This window comes from Amblyomma americanum, chromosome 4 (genome assembly GCF_052857255.1).
Source record: "Amblyomma americanum isolate KBUSLIRL-KWMA chromosome 4, ASM5285725v1, whole genome shotgun sequence".
Taxonomy (NCBI): Eukaryota; Metazoa; Arthropoda; class Arachnida; order Ixodida; family Ixodidae; genus Amblyomma; species Amblyomma americanum.
This window is the reverse complement of record NC_135500.1, coordinates 132,095,680-132,110,375: the sequence shown is the minus strand read 5'-3', so window position 1 is coordinate 132,110,375 and position 14,696 is coordinate 132,095,680. Positions and strand designations below refer to the sequence as shown.

The window sequence follows — 14,696 nt, the reverse complement described above, 5'->3', positions numbered from 1 at the left end:
TAATTATTCGCAGAGACTACGAAAACAACTTTATTTTAGCTATAAAAGACTCTGCAGGATATTTGTTGAAATACCAAACATAGAACTGTCTGAAGCTGCACAAACTATTCGTCCCATTGAAATGCGCAGGGTTCCGATCCCGATCAAATAATGGTGATCAAATGATTTAATGTCGTCTACCTAAACTTCCAAATAGTTTTCACGATGGTGGCACAAATATTTACAATCTAGTTTTGTCAAAATTGAAATTACCCATGAACTATTACCCGTAGTCAGTATGTTCCACAACTCACTGACAGATTTTAAAGCTACATTAACCTGAGGTTGAAATATTTCACCTATTTCTGCAATGTTTGAATTTGAAGCTCATATCACTTTAAACTCTGTGTTTTATTGAGCCCTGCTTTTAATATACTTGTAACCATTCCCATCTGTCCCCCTGAGAATGTGCTGCAGAACTTATGAGCGTATGCCTCCCATGCACCTGACTTGTGCGTTGTTCAAGGGCTCCTGAAGTTGACTGCATGTAGCTTTTACATCAACCTCCTTCGTCCTAGAGATGGAAAATAAAGCAGAGATAAAATCGATCACAATGCGGCCCGAGCCATGCAGGAGTAGCTGCAGTTGCCCTTAGTTCTACCACATAGGTTTCTTTAACACGCGTAATTTGCAGCGCAGACGGCTGTTTTATGTCTTGCCGCCATCAAAATATTGTTGCAAAGCCAGACGCCGTAATCTATAAGCTGCCCATTTTCCGTTGACCATTTTTCGTTCATTCATTTCTCTTTCAGTGGTCATTCAGATATACCCGCAGCATTCAAGTGTCTGTGGCAAGTGACCCGGCCAGTGGGTGGTTGGCGACCAGACTTTGCGATTAGCTGAAACTAGATGCAATATGAAGCCAATGGTGAGGTTCATCGCAACGCTCCTATAAGAGCAGACGACAGGTCCTGATAACTGCTTGATATTGGATGCGATATGCAGCCAGTGGTGAGGTCCGGTTGCCAACCACTCTATTAGGTGGGTCGCTTGCCACAGACGCTTGGAAGGCGCTTGCATACCTGAGTGACCACTATCTGCGTACCAATTGAACTCAAAATGAACAACAGAAAATGGACAGCCTATAAAATATGGCTGCGGAATTCGGCGCCGCCAACCTTGTGCTGAGCAGTTGAACACCAGGACCGCTCAAAGTACAGAGTAGCTTACCCCGTCAATAAGCTCCCGTCAGGTATTGAGGATTAAGTGCCTATCACCAGTTTCACAGGAAAGGAATAAAAATTCACCATCACCCATCCCTCTTGTAATACAACAGGCTGTATACAGTGCATCTTTCGAGGCCTAATAAAGACAACACAGCTAGGAATGGCTTCGGGGCACGGAGTGTCGTCTGGGCGACCCAGCTCACAAAGACATAAAGGCACTGACGAGCGCATAGGCGAGCCATACACAGGAGAGAGAGAGTGCGCTATACAGCGTTCCGGCTTGATTAATGGCGTGGTCTCGGCCTCGTTAATTACCCGAACGCAGCTTGTGTCCACTGTGCGAACTATTCCCGCCTCCGCTGCGGAGACCCTCAGTGTGTGGCCGGTGCGGGAAGCCGGCTAAGGTCTTGGCGACGAGCACCGGGCAAAGCACGCACTTCGACACACATAAACATGCGACATTGTCTGAGAATTGTCTTGCACGAGTAGTGGTATGCGAAGGCATGTGAGCGAGTGCATCCGTGCGCTTGTCTGTCACGACGTCTGACTAGGCAGGCTATCGCAGGAAAGGAAGTAAGTGCGGGAATCCACAAAGAAAGAGGATGTTAAGCGCCTGTAGTACCTGGAAACCGCGGAGCGCTCAGTCAGTCAGTCAGTCAGTCAGTCAGTCAGTCAGTCAGTCAGTCAGTCAGTCAGTCAGTCAGTCAGTCAGTCAGTCAGTCAGTCAGTCAGTCAGTCAGTCAGTCAGTCAGTCAGTCAGTCAGTCAGTCAGTCAGTCAGTCAGTCAGTCAGTCAGTCAGTCAGTCAGTCAGTCAGTCAGTCAGTCAGTCAGTCAGTCAGTCAGTCAGTCAGTCAGTCAGTCAGTCAGTCAGTCAGTCAGTCAGTCAGTCAGTCAGTCAGTCAGTCAGTCAGTCAGTCAGTCAGTCAGTCAGTCAGTCAGTCAGTCAGTCAGTCTGCCGCTGCTGAATTTTCAACTTGAGTATAAAGCCGGGAACCACGCATGCCTGATTATCTAATAGTGAACATTTTGTTCAGGTGGTTACATCAAGGGTATGAAAACTGCTGTTAATTTCGCTTTCAACTGCTTCAGTGCGCTTGGCGACTGGAGGGGAACTGATGGTTAACGCTGAATTATTTCTGCTCAGGCCTGTCACGCGATAAGGCTGCGCCGGTGGACGAATTTTATGAGGGACCGAGAGTTGCTCTGTTTTCGCTGGCGGTGGTTATAGTCCCGCTCGAAGACGAGTTTGTTTCTCCTTACTACCTTTGTCATGTCGACGATACGACACTCCAGTTGGCTTTCCTCCGGCCGCTATGGAAGCAATTGACACGAAAGTCTGTATATTCAAGGAAGTGGTGTATGTCGAGGCTTCCTACCCCTGGTTACCCTATGTGGCTATGTGGCAGCACTTTTTAAAGCCGCTTATCGGTTTTCAACCATTAAATTTTCCATTGCCCCTGTACACTGCTTGTCATTAATCACAATTTTTGCCTTTCATCGAGGTCACCGTTTTCAGTTTATGCACCTTATCATACATTCTTTTTATCGCTTTTATGTCCACTACATCATGTGACGTTTACTGCGGCTGATCAGCCCCGCTACTGTGCGCCTATAAATTTTGTGTGTTCTCTTCAATAATGCGCTGACAGTAAGCGGTTGTCTGTGTCTTCCTTGTCGTCGTCTCTGTTTTAGCTTTTTTCCGTAACAAGAAACGCACATACTAGCCCAGCAAAAGCTTATTCTTCCCTAATTATTTCTTTATATTACCTATTTGGCTGTCATGAACAAGGCAACACTCATTTTGCCCAGTGTTCAGCCACATTTTACACTACAGCCCTAAATATAGCTACTGTTGCTGCTTGGTATTGTGGTACTACCCTTTTCTACGCTCCTAGGAGGAAATTCCTGCTTTTCATTGTAGTTTTGTAGCAGTTCTCCTATGAATCCATTATTTCATATTCAATATAAAAGCTGCATAAGATTTAAATCTAGTTATTTGACTTCTTGCAGAACATGTTTTTACAGTGGCTTGACATATGCATCGTTCTAGGGCAGAAAAACGCATCTCCTAAAAGCACAGTACTACACATATGCGTTGCCGAAAACAAGCTAGTCGTCAAAGAAAGACTCTGTGTCCTTGCTTGTTTCTTATTTTCAGACAAGGGTTAAGCTTAGAGAATCGGGAGTTAAAGCTCCACTCTGTTGCACTAAATCCAGACTTACCAGTGCGCTAACATTATTAATCTAAGCATTGAGCATACGGGGCTCACAATTCTTCGTAATTATACTCACAAAACATAGATTATCTTAGGTTGTAATCCCCGATAAAAATCAGCCTAAAGTAAAAATTCCCTATCAACGAAGCACATAATACCGTATAAAAAGGCTTACTTTTTGTGTAAATGAAAAAATATAACTAAATCAGTGGTCCCCTGAAAGCATAACAACGGTCGTAAGAAAAATGATAAGCAACCTTGTACGCACAAAGCCGATCCGGGACACTCGTGTTTGCCGGGGATGCCAGCATCAACCACCAATATATCACTGCCGTCTTTCTATAAGCGACTCCTTCACAAGCATTGTCATCAATAACGCTGTTGGCCTTTCTTGAAAGCTCCTGGCAATCGCCCTTTATTGAAAACATAAGAGCGCAAAAGGAGGAAGCTGAAATAAAAGGAAACAATGGCAAAACATTGCAGCAAAGTCCGACGCAAACACAAACCTAGAGGTCAAGGCACGATTGATTAGGCCATCGGAGCAATCCCTAATCGTCTGTGGGCCTTGATCATCGTACAGCGAACTGTGGCTCTAGAATATTTTAGGAAAACACACCTTTGTCATAGAGGCGAAAGCCACACTGGTCTTGGGCAAAAGCTGCCCAAGAAAGAAACGAAACGATTATCTCTATCGACTCAGGCGAATAAGAGGGATATTTGGGACTTTGCACTCTTCACAAAATATATATACAGCAGCTCCACAGCTACCATAGTCCTTCATTAAGTCAGCAACAGAATTCCAATAAGGAAGGCCGTCAGGCAAGGAGACACGATCGCGCCAGAAAATGATTTTCTCAAATTAACTGCAGCAGGATAGCTAGCCCCTGATGAACCAGCCAGGAAGAGAAACAATGATCAAAAAAAGAGGAAGCGTGCGCAGAGGGATCCAAGGAATGACGCACCTCTAATAAAACCCAAAATGCGGAACCAGTGTGGAGACGACGAAAAAAAAACAACAACGTAAAACGTTGCTGCGTGCTCCATTAGATATGAAGACCCCCAGTGTTCTATGAATGTAAAGTAGAGAATGACCTTATTCGTATGTGAGAATTAATCTATTAGGCTATCGCATAAAAAATACCGTTAAGGCGGACCGCAAGTGTTCCCTCCAATTTTTAATAAAGTAATCCATTCTTTTTAACGGATTTTATTTACGGCTAAAATTATTCTCACAAAAAGGCGGCGGAGAGTAAAGCTACGGCGTTTTAAACGTCCGCTACCCAGAAGCGCCAAATACGGCCGGCCTTGGCCCAACGGCGTCCACCGTGTTATGTCAGATCTGATTCCTCCCTGATGGAATGAAAGGAGGCTACCACCTACACATATTCAACCACTTCCCGCTTGCACAGTCGAGAATACATCTGCTTATCACACATAACTTACCTTCCCACAAGCACCGTCTACTCGACTTCATCCATTAGGTATCCACAAGACAAAGAACGAGAAATATTACGTAAAATCAAATTAAAAGACGGAACGGAAAAGCCATTAGGGTAAATGTGAAAATCACAACAAATACTGCAAACGCAGATTTCTCTCATATCGTCACATGATCCTCCGCGAGTGCTTTTATTATGTGTTGGCAATAGAAAATTCATGTCACAAAATATTTCCGTCCGTATGTCCTCCTGAAGCCCCGCTTAGCATTCGCAAAATTCAAACAAGAACTCAAAAACTCAAAAACTCTCATCACGCGTTACTATGCAAACTTCGCGATGGATACAAAGGAAGAAAGTTTTCAATTAGTGCGAGCTTATGCTTCGTGCTTCCTATTTATCTTAGCATTTCGCTTGGAATTAAGTCGGAAAGAAGTAGATATCCCCACCACAGTTCAGTCGGTGCCACTTTGTCATCTTCGTTTCCGGCAGCAACTCTTCATATCATAGCGGAATTCGTTTCCTTCGTTTTGCCGAAGAGTCTGGAGCGCGGATACCGAGATATGGTAGAGTGCGACCCGAGTCGACAAAGCCAGACGACGTGCTTGGCACACTAAGAGGCGTGGTGATGGAAGAGTCGTTCCCTTCGGTTTTGACCATAACCTTAGGGCCAAGAGAAACGCAGGCGCTCCAGACAAGAAACGGAAATGTACGCGTGCACGCCGTGCACGCTTTATTGGTCACCGTACCCGCAATGAGAGTGTTTCTTAGAGCTTATTGCTTCTTTTTCTGCTGCTACTGTTATTTCAGCCTTATGTAAGTTTATTAGGGGGTATGTTTTGTAAACTGAATCTAGGTTTGGTGTGTGTTCTTCATTGGTTTTCGTTTTCTAAGAGACGAATGCCCCCTTATGAGACAATAAAGAGATCTGGCTACGAGATGCTGCTAGCATGACGGGAGTACGACGTTACAGAAATATGAATCATTCGTTTACTGTGCGATTGAAGTCTCCCAGAAGCATTGAAGTACGTATAGCACAGAAAAATGAAACAGAGGCGACGGCAATCAGGAAACATCCTTTTTGAACTAAGGGCAGTGGTACCAGTGTGCACCACGACTTTCGTATTCGACAGCATGTCCTTGGGGTGAAGCTCCATCTTCACCACACTATTTCTTTATATGTGACTGTGGTAGATTGTGCAGTCACGCACTGTGACGTAGGTGTGCCACAAGAGAGCATGCGCCAGTTCTGTGCCTGTGTTGCTATCACCGGTTGTGCTGATAACGGGCCACCGCCGCAGCTATTTAAGCAGTCGTGTTCTTGGAATAAAGCGCTTTTGATTCTGTGCATTGTGACTCACGCGTCAGTCTGTTACAGTGGCGACGAGGCACGGTCGAACCCGTGCAAGGGCCTGTTGGTCGGCGACATGGCTTTCGGCAGTCGCATTCGAGAGTTCGACCTCAGTGAAAATTCATCGTGGGTAGATTATGTCGAGCGCATTGAGTTATCGTGCGCAGCTAACAAGCTCACAACGGATGACGACAAACGAGCTGTGTTGCTCAGTTGCTGTGGGCCAGAGACGTACTCCCTCATAGCAACCCTCGTCAAGCCTTCGCGGCCACCCAACGTGGGCTATCAAGTCATCGTCGACGCAGTGAAGAAGCATATCAACCCGAAGCCATCTGAACTATACTCGAGGTACGTCTTTTCGAAGCGCGACCAACAAGACGGAGAGGGCGTGGCTGACTATGTCACTGCTTTGCGCAAGTTATCCGAGAACTGCGGATTTGGCGGTACAAAAATTCCGTTAGAGGAAATGTTGCGTGACCGTCTGGTTTTTGGAATTTCGGACAGTGTGGTTCAACAGCGTTTGTTGGCGGAAAAGGATCTGACGTTTGAGACGGCATACGAGTTAGCAGTAACGGCGGAAACGACTGCCAAGCAGCAAAAAGCAATGAGGAGCAATGCACAAGAACCCGAGTTCCAGCAGGAGTTGACGGCGGAAGTAGGAAGGGTGGCGAGCATGAAGAAACCAGAAAGACAGCGGCGTTGTTTTCGCTGTTTGGCAGCCCATTCAGGATGGCGGTGCAGATACAAAGATTCTGTGTGCTTCAGCTGCGGTGGAAAGGGACACTTATCAAAAGCATGCCGAAAAAAGCAAGCAGAAGTGGAAATGCAGCTGGATGATATGGAACATGCTGTGAAGAGCGAGTACGACGAGTCGTTCAGTATCAGCCAAGTAAAAAGTGGGACGCCAAAGTACGTCATCGCTGTAGAGATTGGGAAGGAAAGCGTGCCTATGGAAGTAGATTCTGGAGCTGCCAGGTCTATTATTAGTGTGAACAAATTTCAAAAGCTGCAAGTGGCGAAACAGATCAAGCTGGAAGATTGCAACACGCAACTCGTTACCTGGACGAGGGAAGGTCTCGACGTGCTGGGAAAAGCGTCCGTGCCCGTGAAGTTCAAAGGCAGAGAATTTAAGTTGCCACTACTTGTAGTGAAAAAAGAGGGAAACACTCTTCTAGGCCGGGATTGGTTCCAGCCACTGGAAATCAGCATAGCTGGCCTTTACAGCGTCCACGCCAGAGCAGAAGGCATTTTGGAAAGGTTTCCAGAGGTGTTCAGTGACACGTTTCCAGGGGCTGCCCTACCCAGCATCCACATCGAACTCAAGGAGGGCGCCCAAGCCAGGTTCCTGAAATGTCGTAGCATTCCGTTTGCGATGAGGGAGGAAGTCGTGGCAGAGCTTAACCGCTTGGTGGAGCTGGGAATTCTACAACCCACTCAGTATTCCGACTGGGCAACGCCAATCGTCGTGGTGCGGAAAAAAACGGCTCCCTCAGAATATGCGGGGATTATCGAAGCACTGTGAACCAGGCCGTCAAAAGCAATGTGTACCCACTTCCGACAAGCAAAGAACTTTTTGCGAGGTTAGAAAGGGGGCGTGTTTTTTCCAAGCTGGATCTGACGCAGGCCTATCAGCAACTGTTGGTAGATGAAGAAACGGCAGAGTTGCTCACGATTAACACCGTGCAGGGGCTATACAAGGGTTGTCGTCTGCCGTTCGGCGTGTCCGTTGCTCCTGGTGTTTTTCAAAGAACCATGGAAACGCCGACTGCCTAAGCAGGTTACCGGGCCCCTTAACCCGCCAAGAGACCGAGGCGCCAGGCGACATACTCCTTCTGGAAGCTGTGGAGTACCCTCCAGTGAGCGCAATGGAAGTGGCAGCTTTCACCAGGGGTGATCCCCTGCTGTACCAGGTGAAGCAATGGATCCTGGAGGGCTGGCCGCGAGAACGGGTAGCCCTGAAGTATTCTGCATATTGGGTAAGACAAAACGAGTTGTCCGTACATCGTGACTGTGTACTCTGGGGGAGCCGCGTAGTTATTCCAGAGGCACTGCAGAAGCAAGTTCTAAGCCTTATGCATGCTAACCATCCAGGAGTGACGGCCATGAAGGCAATCGCTAGGTCGTACGTGTGGTGGCCGAAGATGGACGAAAAGATCGTCGAGTTTGTGAGGCACTGCACGCCATGCCAGGAAAACAGGCAGAGTGAACCAAGGACACCAACGCATTTCTGGACTAAGCCTGAACGACCGTGGAGTAGAATACACGTGGATTTCGCAGGACCCGTCCAGGGCGTGTTTTTTTTGGTGGTCGTAGACGCCCTGTCAAACTGGGCCGAAATTGAAGTGATGCCGTCTCTCCAGTCATCTGCAGTGATTGAAAAGTTTCGCAAAATGTTTGCAACACATGGTTTGCCCGACTTGGTTGTGTCGGATAATGGCACCGCTTTTGCAAGCAGAGAAACTCAGGCTTTCCTGAAACTGAATGGTATACGCTATATGTATGCGGCGCCGTACCACCCGGCGAGCAACGGAAGGGCGGAGCGGATGGTCCGAGAACTGAAGTGTGCGTTACGGAAACAGAGACAGGGCACCGTATTATGCAAGGTTGCACGATTTCTATTCAAACAGCACTCTACGCCGCACGCCGAGACCGGGAAATCTCCAGCCGTAGTCATGCTGGGCCGGAAGTTCAGGACCGCCCTATCCAGCCTTCGCCCGGATGAGAGTGACGCAAGCTGCCTTCGGCAGCCGCCACCACGAGGTTTCCAGTCTGGTGACGCCGTGTACGCGCGGAACTTCCGGCCAGGGCCCAAGTGGTTGTTTGCACGCGTGTCGCGACCGATAGGCCACGTCATGTACGAGCTGAGTACGGCAGACGGAGCTGTGCACCGACGCCACCGCAACCACGTTCGCAGAGCATGGTGCTCTGATCCCCGGACAACAGACCAGCAAACCTGTCCCTCGTTCGCTCTGCCGTCTATGTCAAGCCGCGCACTGGGACCTCCGGAGCCCGAGACGTCTCAGCCGCTCCGGCGTTCCACTCGCCAACGTAACCCAGTGCGACGTTACGGCATCGATGACTAAGGGGGAAGGGATGTGGTAGATTGTGCAGTCACGCACTGTGACGTAGGTGTGCCACAAGAGAGCATGCGCCAGTTCTGTGCCTGTGTTGCTATCACCGGTTGTGCTGATAACGGGCCACCGCCGCAGCTATTTAAGCAGTCGTGTTCTTGGAATAAAGCGCTTTTGATTCTGTGCATTGTGACTCACGCGTCAGTCTGTTACAGTGACCTCGTGGTATACTACAATAACCAGAACATAATGGCGACATATGATGTTGTTGCAGCGCCCACTGATTTGAGCGGTGCATTTTTTGTACGTTATTTATGTCTACTTTAATATTAGGCTCCATCACAGCAAAACACAGCAGAAAAAAAAGCTAATGGCCTTTTTTTTTAATTACGCTCTTCGTATGTCGGCGATGTTCGCCTTACGGGTCTTAATTTTTATCCTGGCTACTTCGTCATACTTTGGAGCATCTTTGGTGGCCAGAAACTATCAATCAACTAAAAGATAGCTTCTGCCTTCTTTACAGAAACGTCTGCTGCAAGAGTGTTTCCGTCAACTGTGAGGGGTGGTTTTGACGCTCGGTCAACACCCAGCACAGCAATGTCCTCCGAGTGCCCTTTCAGATGTTGTCGAATGCGCGCAAGAACAGAAGACACCATTGGACGGAATAACACCGTATGTCCTTGAAATTCTTTTTTTGTGAAAAACATTTATAGCCGCACTCCCTGTGTTTCAGCGGTGCGTGTCTGCGTGAATCTTCTGAGACGCAAGTGTAATTGGCTCACTGGATGAGACGACACCTCAATCACGCTGTGGCTAGGCGGTGACGTCCACCTACGTCATAAACGTTCCCTAGTTTTCTGTGGCGTTATTATGTGTTCGATGCAATCGATGGAAACAGTTTACAAGAAAGATTTTGCTACATATCGGAAGAATGTACCACTACTTTCAATATTTCTATAATAGTGTTTTACAAATTTCCAACTGTCAAAATTATTTGGCGCAAATGTTGGACATATAAACTTCGATGTCGAAGCAACCTAGCTCTGCATTACAACCGGCTACCAATATGAACAAAAGAGGGCCTCTAGCATTAGATGTGTGATGGGGATGTAAACACATTCCTGAGGGCGTCCCTCACACGGACACACAAATTCGGGCTGCGCGGGCGATGCGGCGGGAGCGAACCCGACCCAGATAAAGGAGAAATTTGAAACCATCAATGAGGTCGACGTGGAAGAAAAATCAAGTCACGAGCTCTTGCCCCCCACGCTGCACAGGGCAGTGCATCGACAGTATGGTCGCTCACGACATCGTTGATAGGCCTTCTTTTTTTAGGTGCCATAAATGCATCTCTCTCCGCGAGTACGTTGGAGCTCATTTCGCCTTTGACGCTTTACTGACCTAAGCCTGTTATTTGGCGCCACGTTTATCTGGGGCTTCCGTTCAATTTCACGTTGTTCATGAGGAAGGCATGTTATTTTGATTCCGTTTGAGGTTAATTGAAACTAACGTGCAAATCTTTCTTTTTATTCACATCGCAATTCATTAGGCTTTCAATTATATTGTAGCATGTAGAGCGACCACGAGCAAGGATTAAAAGGCGTCCTTCTTTGCGATGACGAAAAATGGACTGTACTGAAAGTGATGTTGTATTCCTCGGCAACTCACTCCATTCGCGGTGCTACAATGAGAGAGATTGCCACTGAGGTGAAAAGCCGGAAAAAACTCGCAAAATGGGCCAATTAGCTCACAGACCTTGGTTATATCTCACGGTTAAAAATGAGCGCTGATCCCGCGAAGGGATTTTGAACGCAGAGATTTGCGTCCCAGAGCGACTCGTGTGTTTTTGGAGAAGCACAAATTTAAAAGGTACTAAAAAGTACCGAAAAAAGGTTTGCAAAGAAAATCTGGAATAAAAGGTCGTAGAAGCTTTAAAACCGAGCCTCGAGGTGTCGCGAACTCTTCTACGGTTCCTGTAACGTCAAGCACAATTCTTACTTGTGAAAATAAGGTCGCGGCAGCTATTGATAACAGAGATTTAGAGCTTTGCGCTGTCACAACGCTCCGCACATAGTCTATAAGAATTCATTCTTTCTTTTTAATTTTGTACGCGTGGTAGTTGAGATTGCACACAGGATCCATTTCTGACACTGTACAATGGGGATCGCGCATGGTATGAGCTGAAGCTATGCGCAAATGAAGGCAACGTCGAGGAAGCAAACTTCAGCCGAAGTCTCTAGTTAACTAGATAGGCTTCTAAAAACGGGGCAGAAACTTGAGGAGCGAGTGGCTGTTTGCTTTGAAGCCAGCGAATACCAATACATGTCTATCCAGAGAATGCAAAATTTCTGAACAGCAATCTATTTCAGACAGCCCTGTGAATTGCATGAAACAAGCAAAAGACTGAAATTGCTTTAACTGCAAAAAAGCTCTTTGGATAAAATGGCGTACTTACAGAAGCACCGTAGTTTCCAAGCGGCGTTTGAAAAAATACAGAAAAGGTAGGGTAGCAACGGCAAGGATATATCATTATTCACGCGTTACTGTTTGAAACGGTGGCCAGAAATATCTTCTTACAGCGGCCACTTACCAAAAAAAAAAAAGGATGTCTGCTGCGGCTATCGTTGTAATCCGTTAGGAAGATATGTAAAGTCTTGCTCGCTGTGATTGACACTGAAGGTTAAATTAGCATTTCATAATCTGAAAACAGTGGCTAATGTTAAACGACAAAGATGATAGAATGAAGAACCGCAAAAAAGATAAAATCTGAATTAAACTTTAGCGCACTTCCTTTTGGTTATGATGCAAGGGTCAAAATTTGGCATTGACTGTGCGCACAAAAAGTAAAACAATGGCCTGCTTTTTAATAAACAAACACTGCTATTCTGTGTGAATGCTGATGCATGCCATGATAAGTGTGCGAAATCAGCTAATTAGAACGCATAACCCAGTATATTTAGTGCAACAAAGCGAAGAAAGCTGCGTATAAATTTCTCAAGAACTGAAATTCAGCCAGCACAGGAATTTATATTTATGGGTCTTTTTATGGTAAGAATGTCTTCTATATTAAATTATAAGAGACCCTTCACCAGGACATGCCCAAATATGCGTTTATTGTATTGTGTCCGGAAAGGAAGCTGGAACCCTCAATTGCAAACCCATATATGACGAAGTGCACTGTAATTCAGTGAGCCTATACCTGCTGGTTAAGGAAACAGCTTTCTCCGGAGTAAAATTTCCTTCGCTGGTACCAAGGAAATCTCGCAGGGCCTAACCGTAGGTTAATCTTTCTTTGATACCCCGATATTTTAAAAATAGCCAGGGTGAGTCTGGCTGCTTCTTATTTCACTTAGTATAGTTTCCTCATTCGTTACCAAAGCATTTCTTAGTGTGTTTTCCTTACCACACCACTAGCCAAGCATTACTTTGTGCGGTTAAAAAGCATCAGTTACGTTTTCGTACAATCTTTTACCTGGTGTCGTTTTCCAATGTGGCATAAAAATGAGGGTGTTGAGGTTATCGGAGGAGAAAACGAATACGCATTAGCCATTCAAGGCTCAAATTAAGCCGCATCGATTTTATAATTCGCTCAGAAAAATGGGAAGCCGTACTGACACGGCACTCTTAGGGCGGGTCAACACTGCTGATAAATATTACAGCGTGTATATCTCGCCTCTCAGTTACGGCACTTAATCTTATTTACATTCGGTTTCAATTTTACGTCACTTTCTCAACTCAGTGCTCGGTTCTCCCTTGTTCATTCTGTAACGAGGATGAAATATGAAAAGTGTTCGATAAATTCAATGTAGGTTGCACAAAACATGTTTCATACTGTAAATTTCCTTCTCAGCGTCGCGCCCATCATTAGTCAGCCCATTACAATATGCTGATTTTAATTTGAATGAAATATACTCCTTTAGTATATTTGATGAATTATTTTTCTGAGTTTCAGAAGACATTATATTACAGTATGAGGACAACTACAACCCGGCTATTGCGACGCTCTTTCGGATTAAATCACACTGTCGAAACTGAATTAACAGTGCCTATAACTAACAAACCCTGTACACCTCTTACACTGCCCAGACTTTCAATTTTTCACAGAATTATTATTTACATTCTGCGCATTAAAAAAAACCAAACAATAGACTCTTAATTTAAAAATCAAATTCTTAAAAGGGCTTTGAAACACCTTCCGAGGAGAGCACATTAACTAACTTATTCACTGCACTGTGTTGCCATGACAATCAGAGCCAAATAACACTCTTCTAGACGCAGCAGACGGCCCACAATCACGCGTCAAAGTTGGCGAGCCCTTCCCGGCGACTTTTTTATTTTCTCACCCTCCTCTATCCCCCGAATCTGCGTAGACAAGGTGAGAGGTGGCGATTGGTTAGATTCTTTCAGATGTCAGACAGCTACCGTGACCGCGGCCAATAAGCCGCTTATCTCCGGCGGGTCGGGAATCTCCGCTCCCAGAGGGGGGTCGGCGAAGGAGCGCCTACCTTCCAGCTTGCAAGAAGGGACGAGAGGAGAGGGAAAGTCGCGAAGACGCTGAAATTCGATTTTTAACTACAGATAAGTCCACTTCTACAAAGCGCATTTAAAAAATTCATGCTGGTCACTATTCGTGAAGCGGCGTGCTTCAATATCCCAGGCAAGCCGCAACTTTATTAGAGCCCCATTCACAGCCCTTTTAAGATTTGAGAATCATCCTAGTTCACAATTTTGTAACCAAAACCAGGAGGTACTTGAAAAAAGCGGAAAACCACTTTCAGAATCTGACAACCTTTAGGGCTACGTCTTAAATTTTTTGTTCGATATAATTTTCATACATTCCAGCGATGAGCACTTGTGCCTTCCTTGTGAAACCTCGCAGAGTGCTTCACATTCCCGTCTTCAGCCTTCCTCTCATAAGCCGCCGCGGTGACTCAGTAGTTGTGGCGCTCGGCTGCTGACCCGAAAGACACGGGTTCGATCCTGGCCACGGCGGTCGAATTTCGATGGAGGTTAAATTCTAGGGGCCCGTGTACTATGCGATGTCAGTGCACTTTAAAGAACCTCTGGTGGTCGAAATTTCCGGAGCCATTCACTACGGCGTCACTCACAGCCCGAGTCACTTTTGTTCGTTAAACTCCCATAAACCATAAACCGAACCAAACCTTCTTTGCAGGGTTAAAATTTACCATTTGCCCTCAAATGACAACATGATTATTTTTTTTAATTTCCGCCTGATTATTTGATTTCCAGTCGTGTTACTTAACCCTTGTCACATTATCTTTTGTGCCTCGATATTTGTGTATTGCTTTATTGGCTACCTTTCTTAGCCGACTTAGAACACAGCAGATGTCCTTAAGCAAAGAAAACCTACTTTGCTATTGGTTGGCTTCTCTGCTTAGAAAAGTGGCATGACAGC

The 14,696-nt window shown here is 46.0% G+C and overlaps 1 protein-coding gene across 1 annotated transcript; it reads left to right on the top strand.

Annotated features, from left to right (window-relative positions):
• The first annotated feature begins 6,285 nt into the window (after nt 1-6,285).
• Nucleotides 6,286-7,731, top strand: LOC144129838 (uncharacterized). The gene has a single exon (XM_077663903.1). It carries the CDS (start codon nt 6,286-6,288, stop codon nt 7,729-7,731), a length of 1,446 nt encoding a protein of 481 aa, XP_077520029.1.
• The last annotated feature ends 6,965 nt before the right edge of the window (nt 7,732-14,696 follow it).

Excerpts from the sequence above, each read along its gene's own strand:
- LOC144129838 (XM_077663903.1), top strand. The coding sequence starts at position 6,286 with ATGGCTTTCGGCAGTCGCATTCGAGAGTTCGACCTCAGTGAAAATTCA.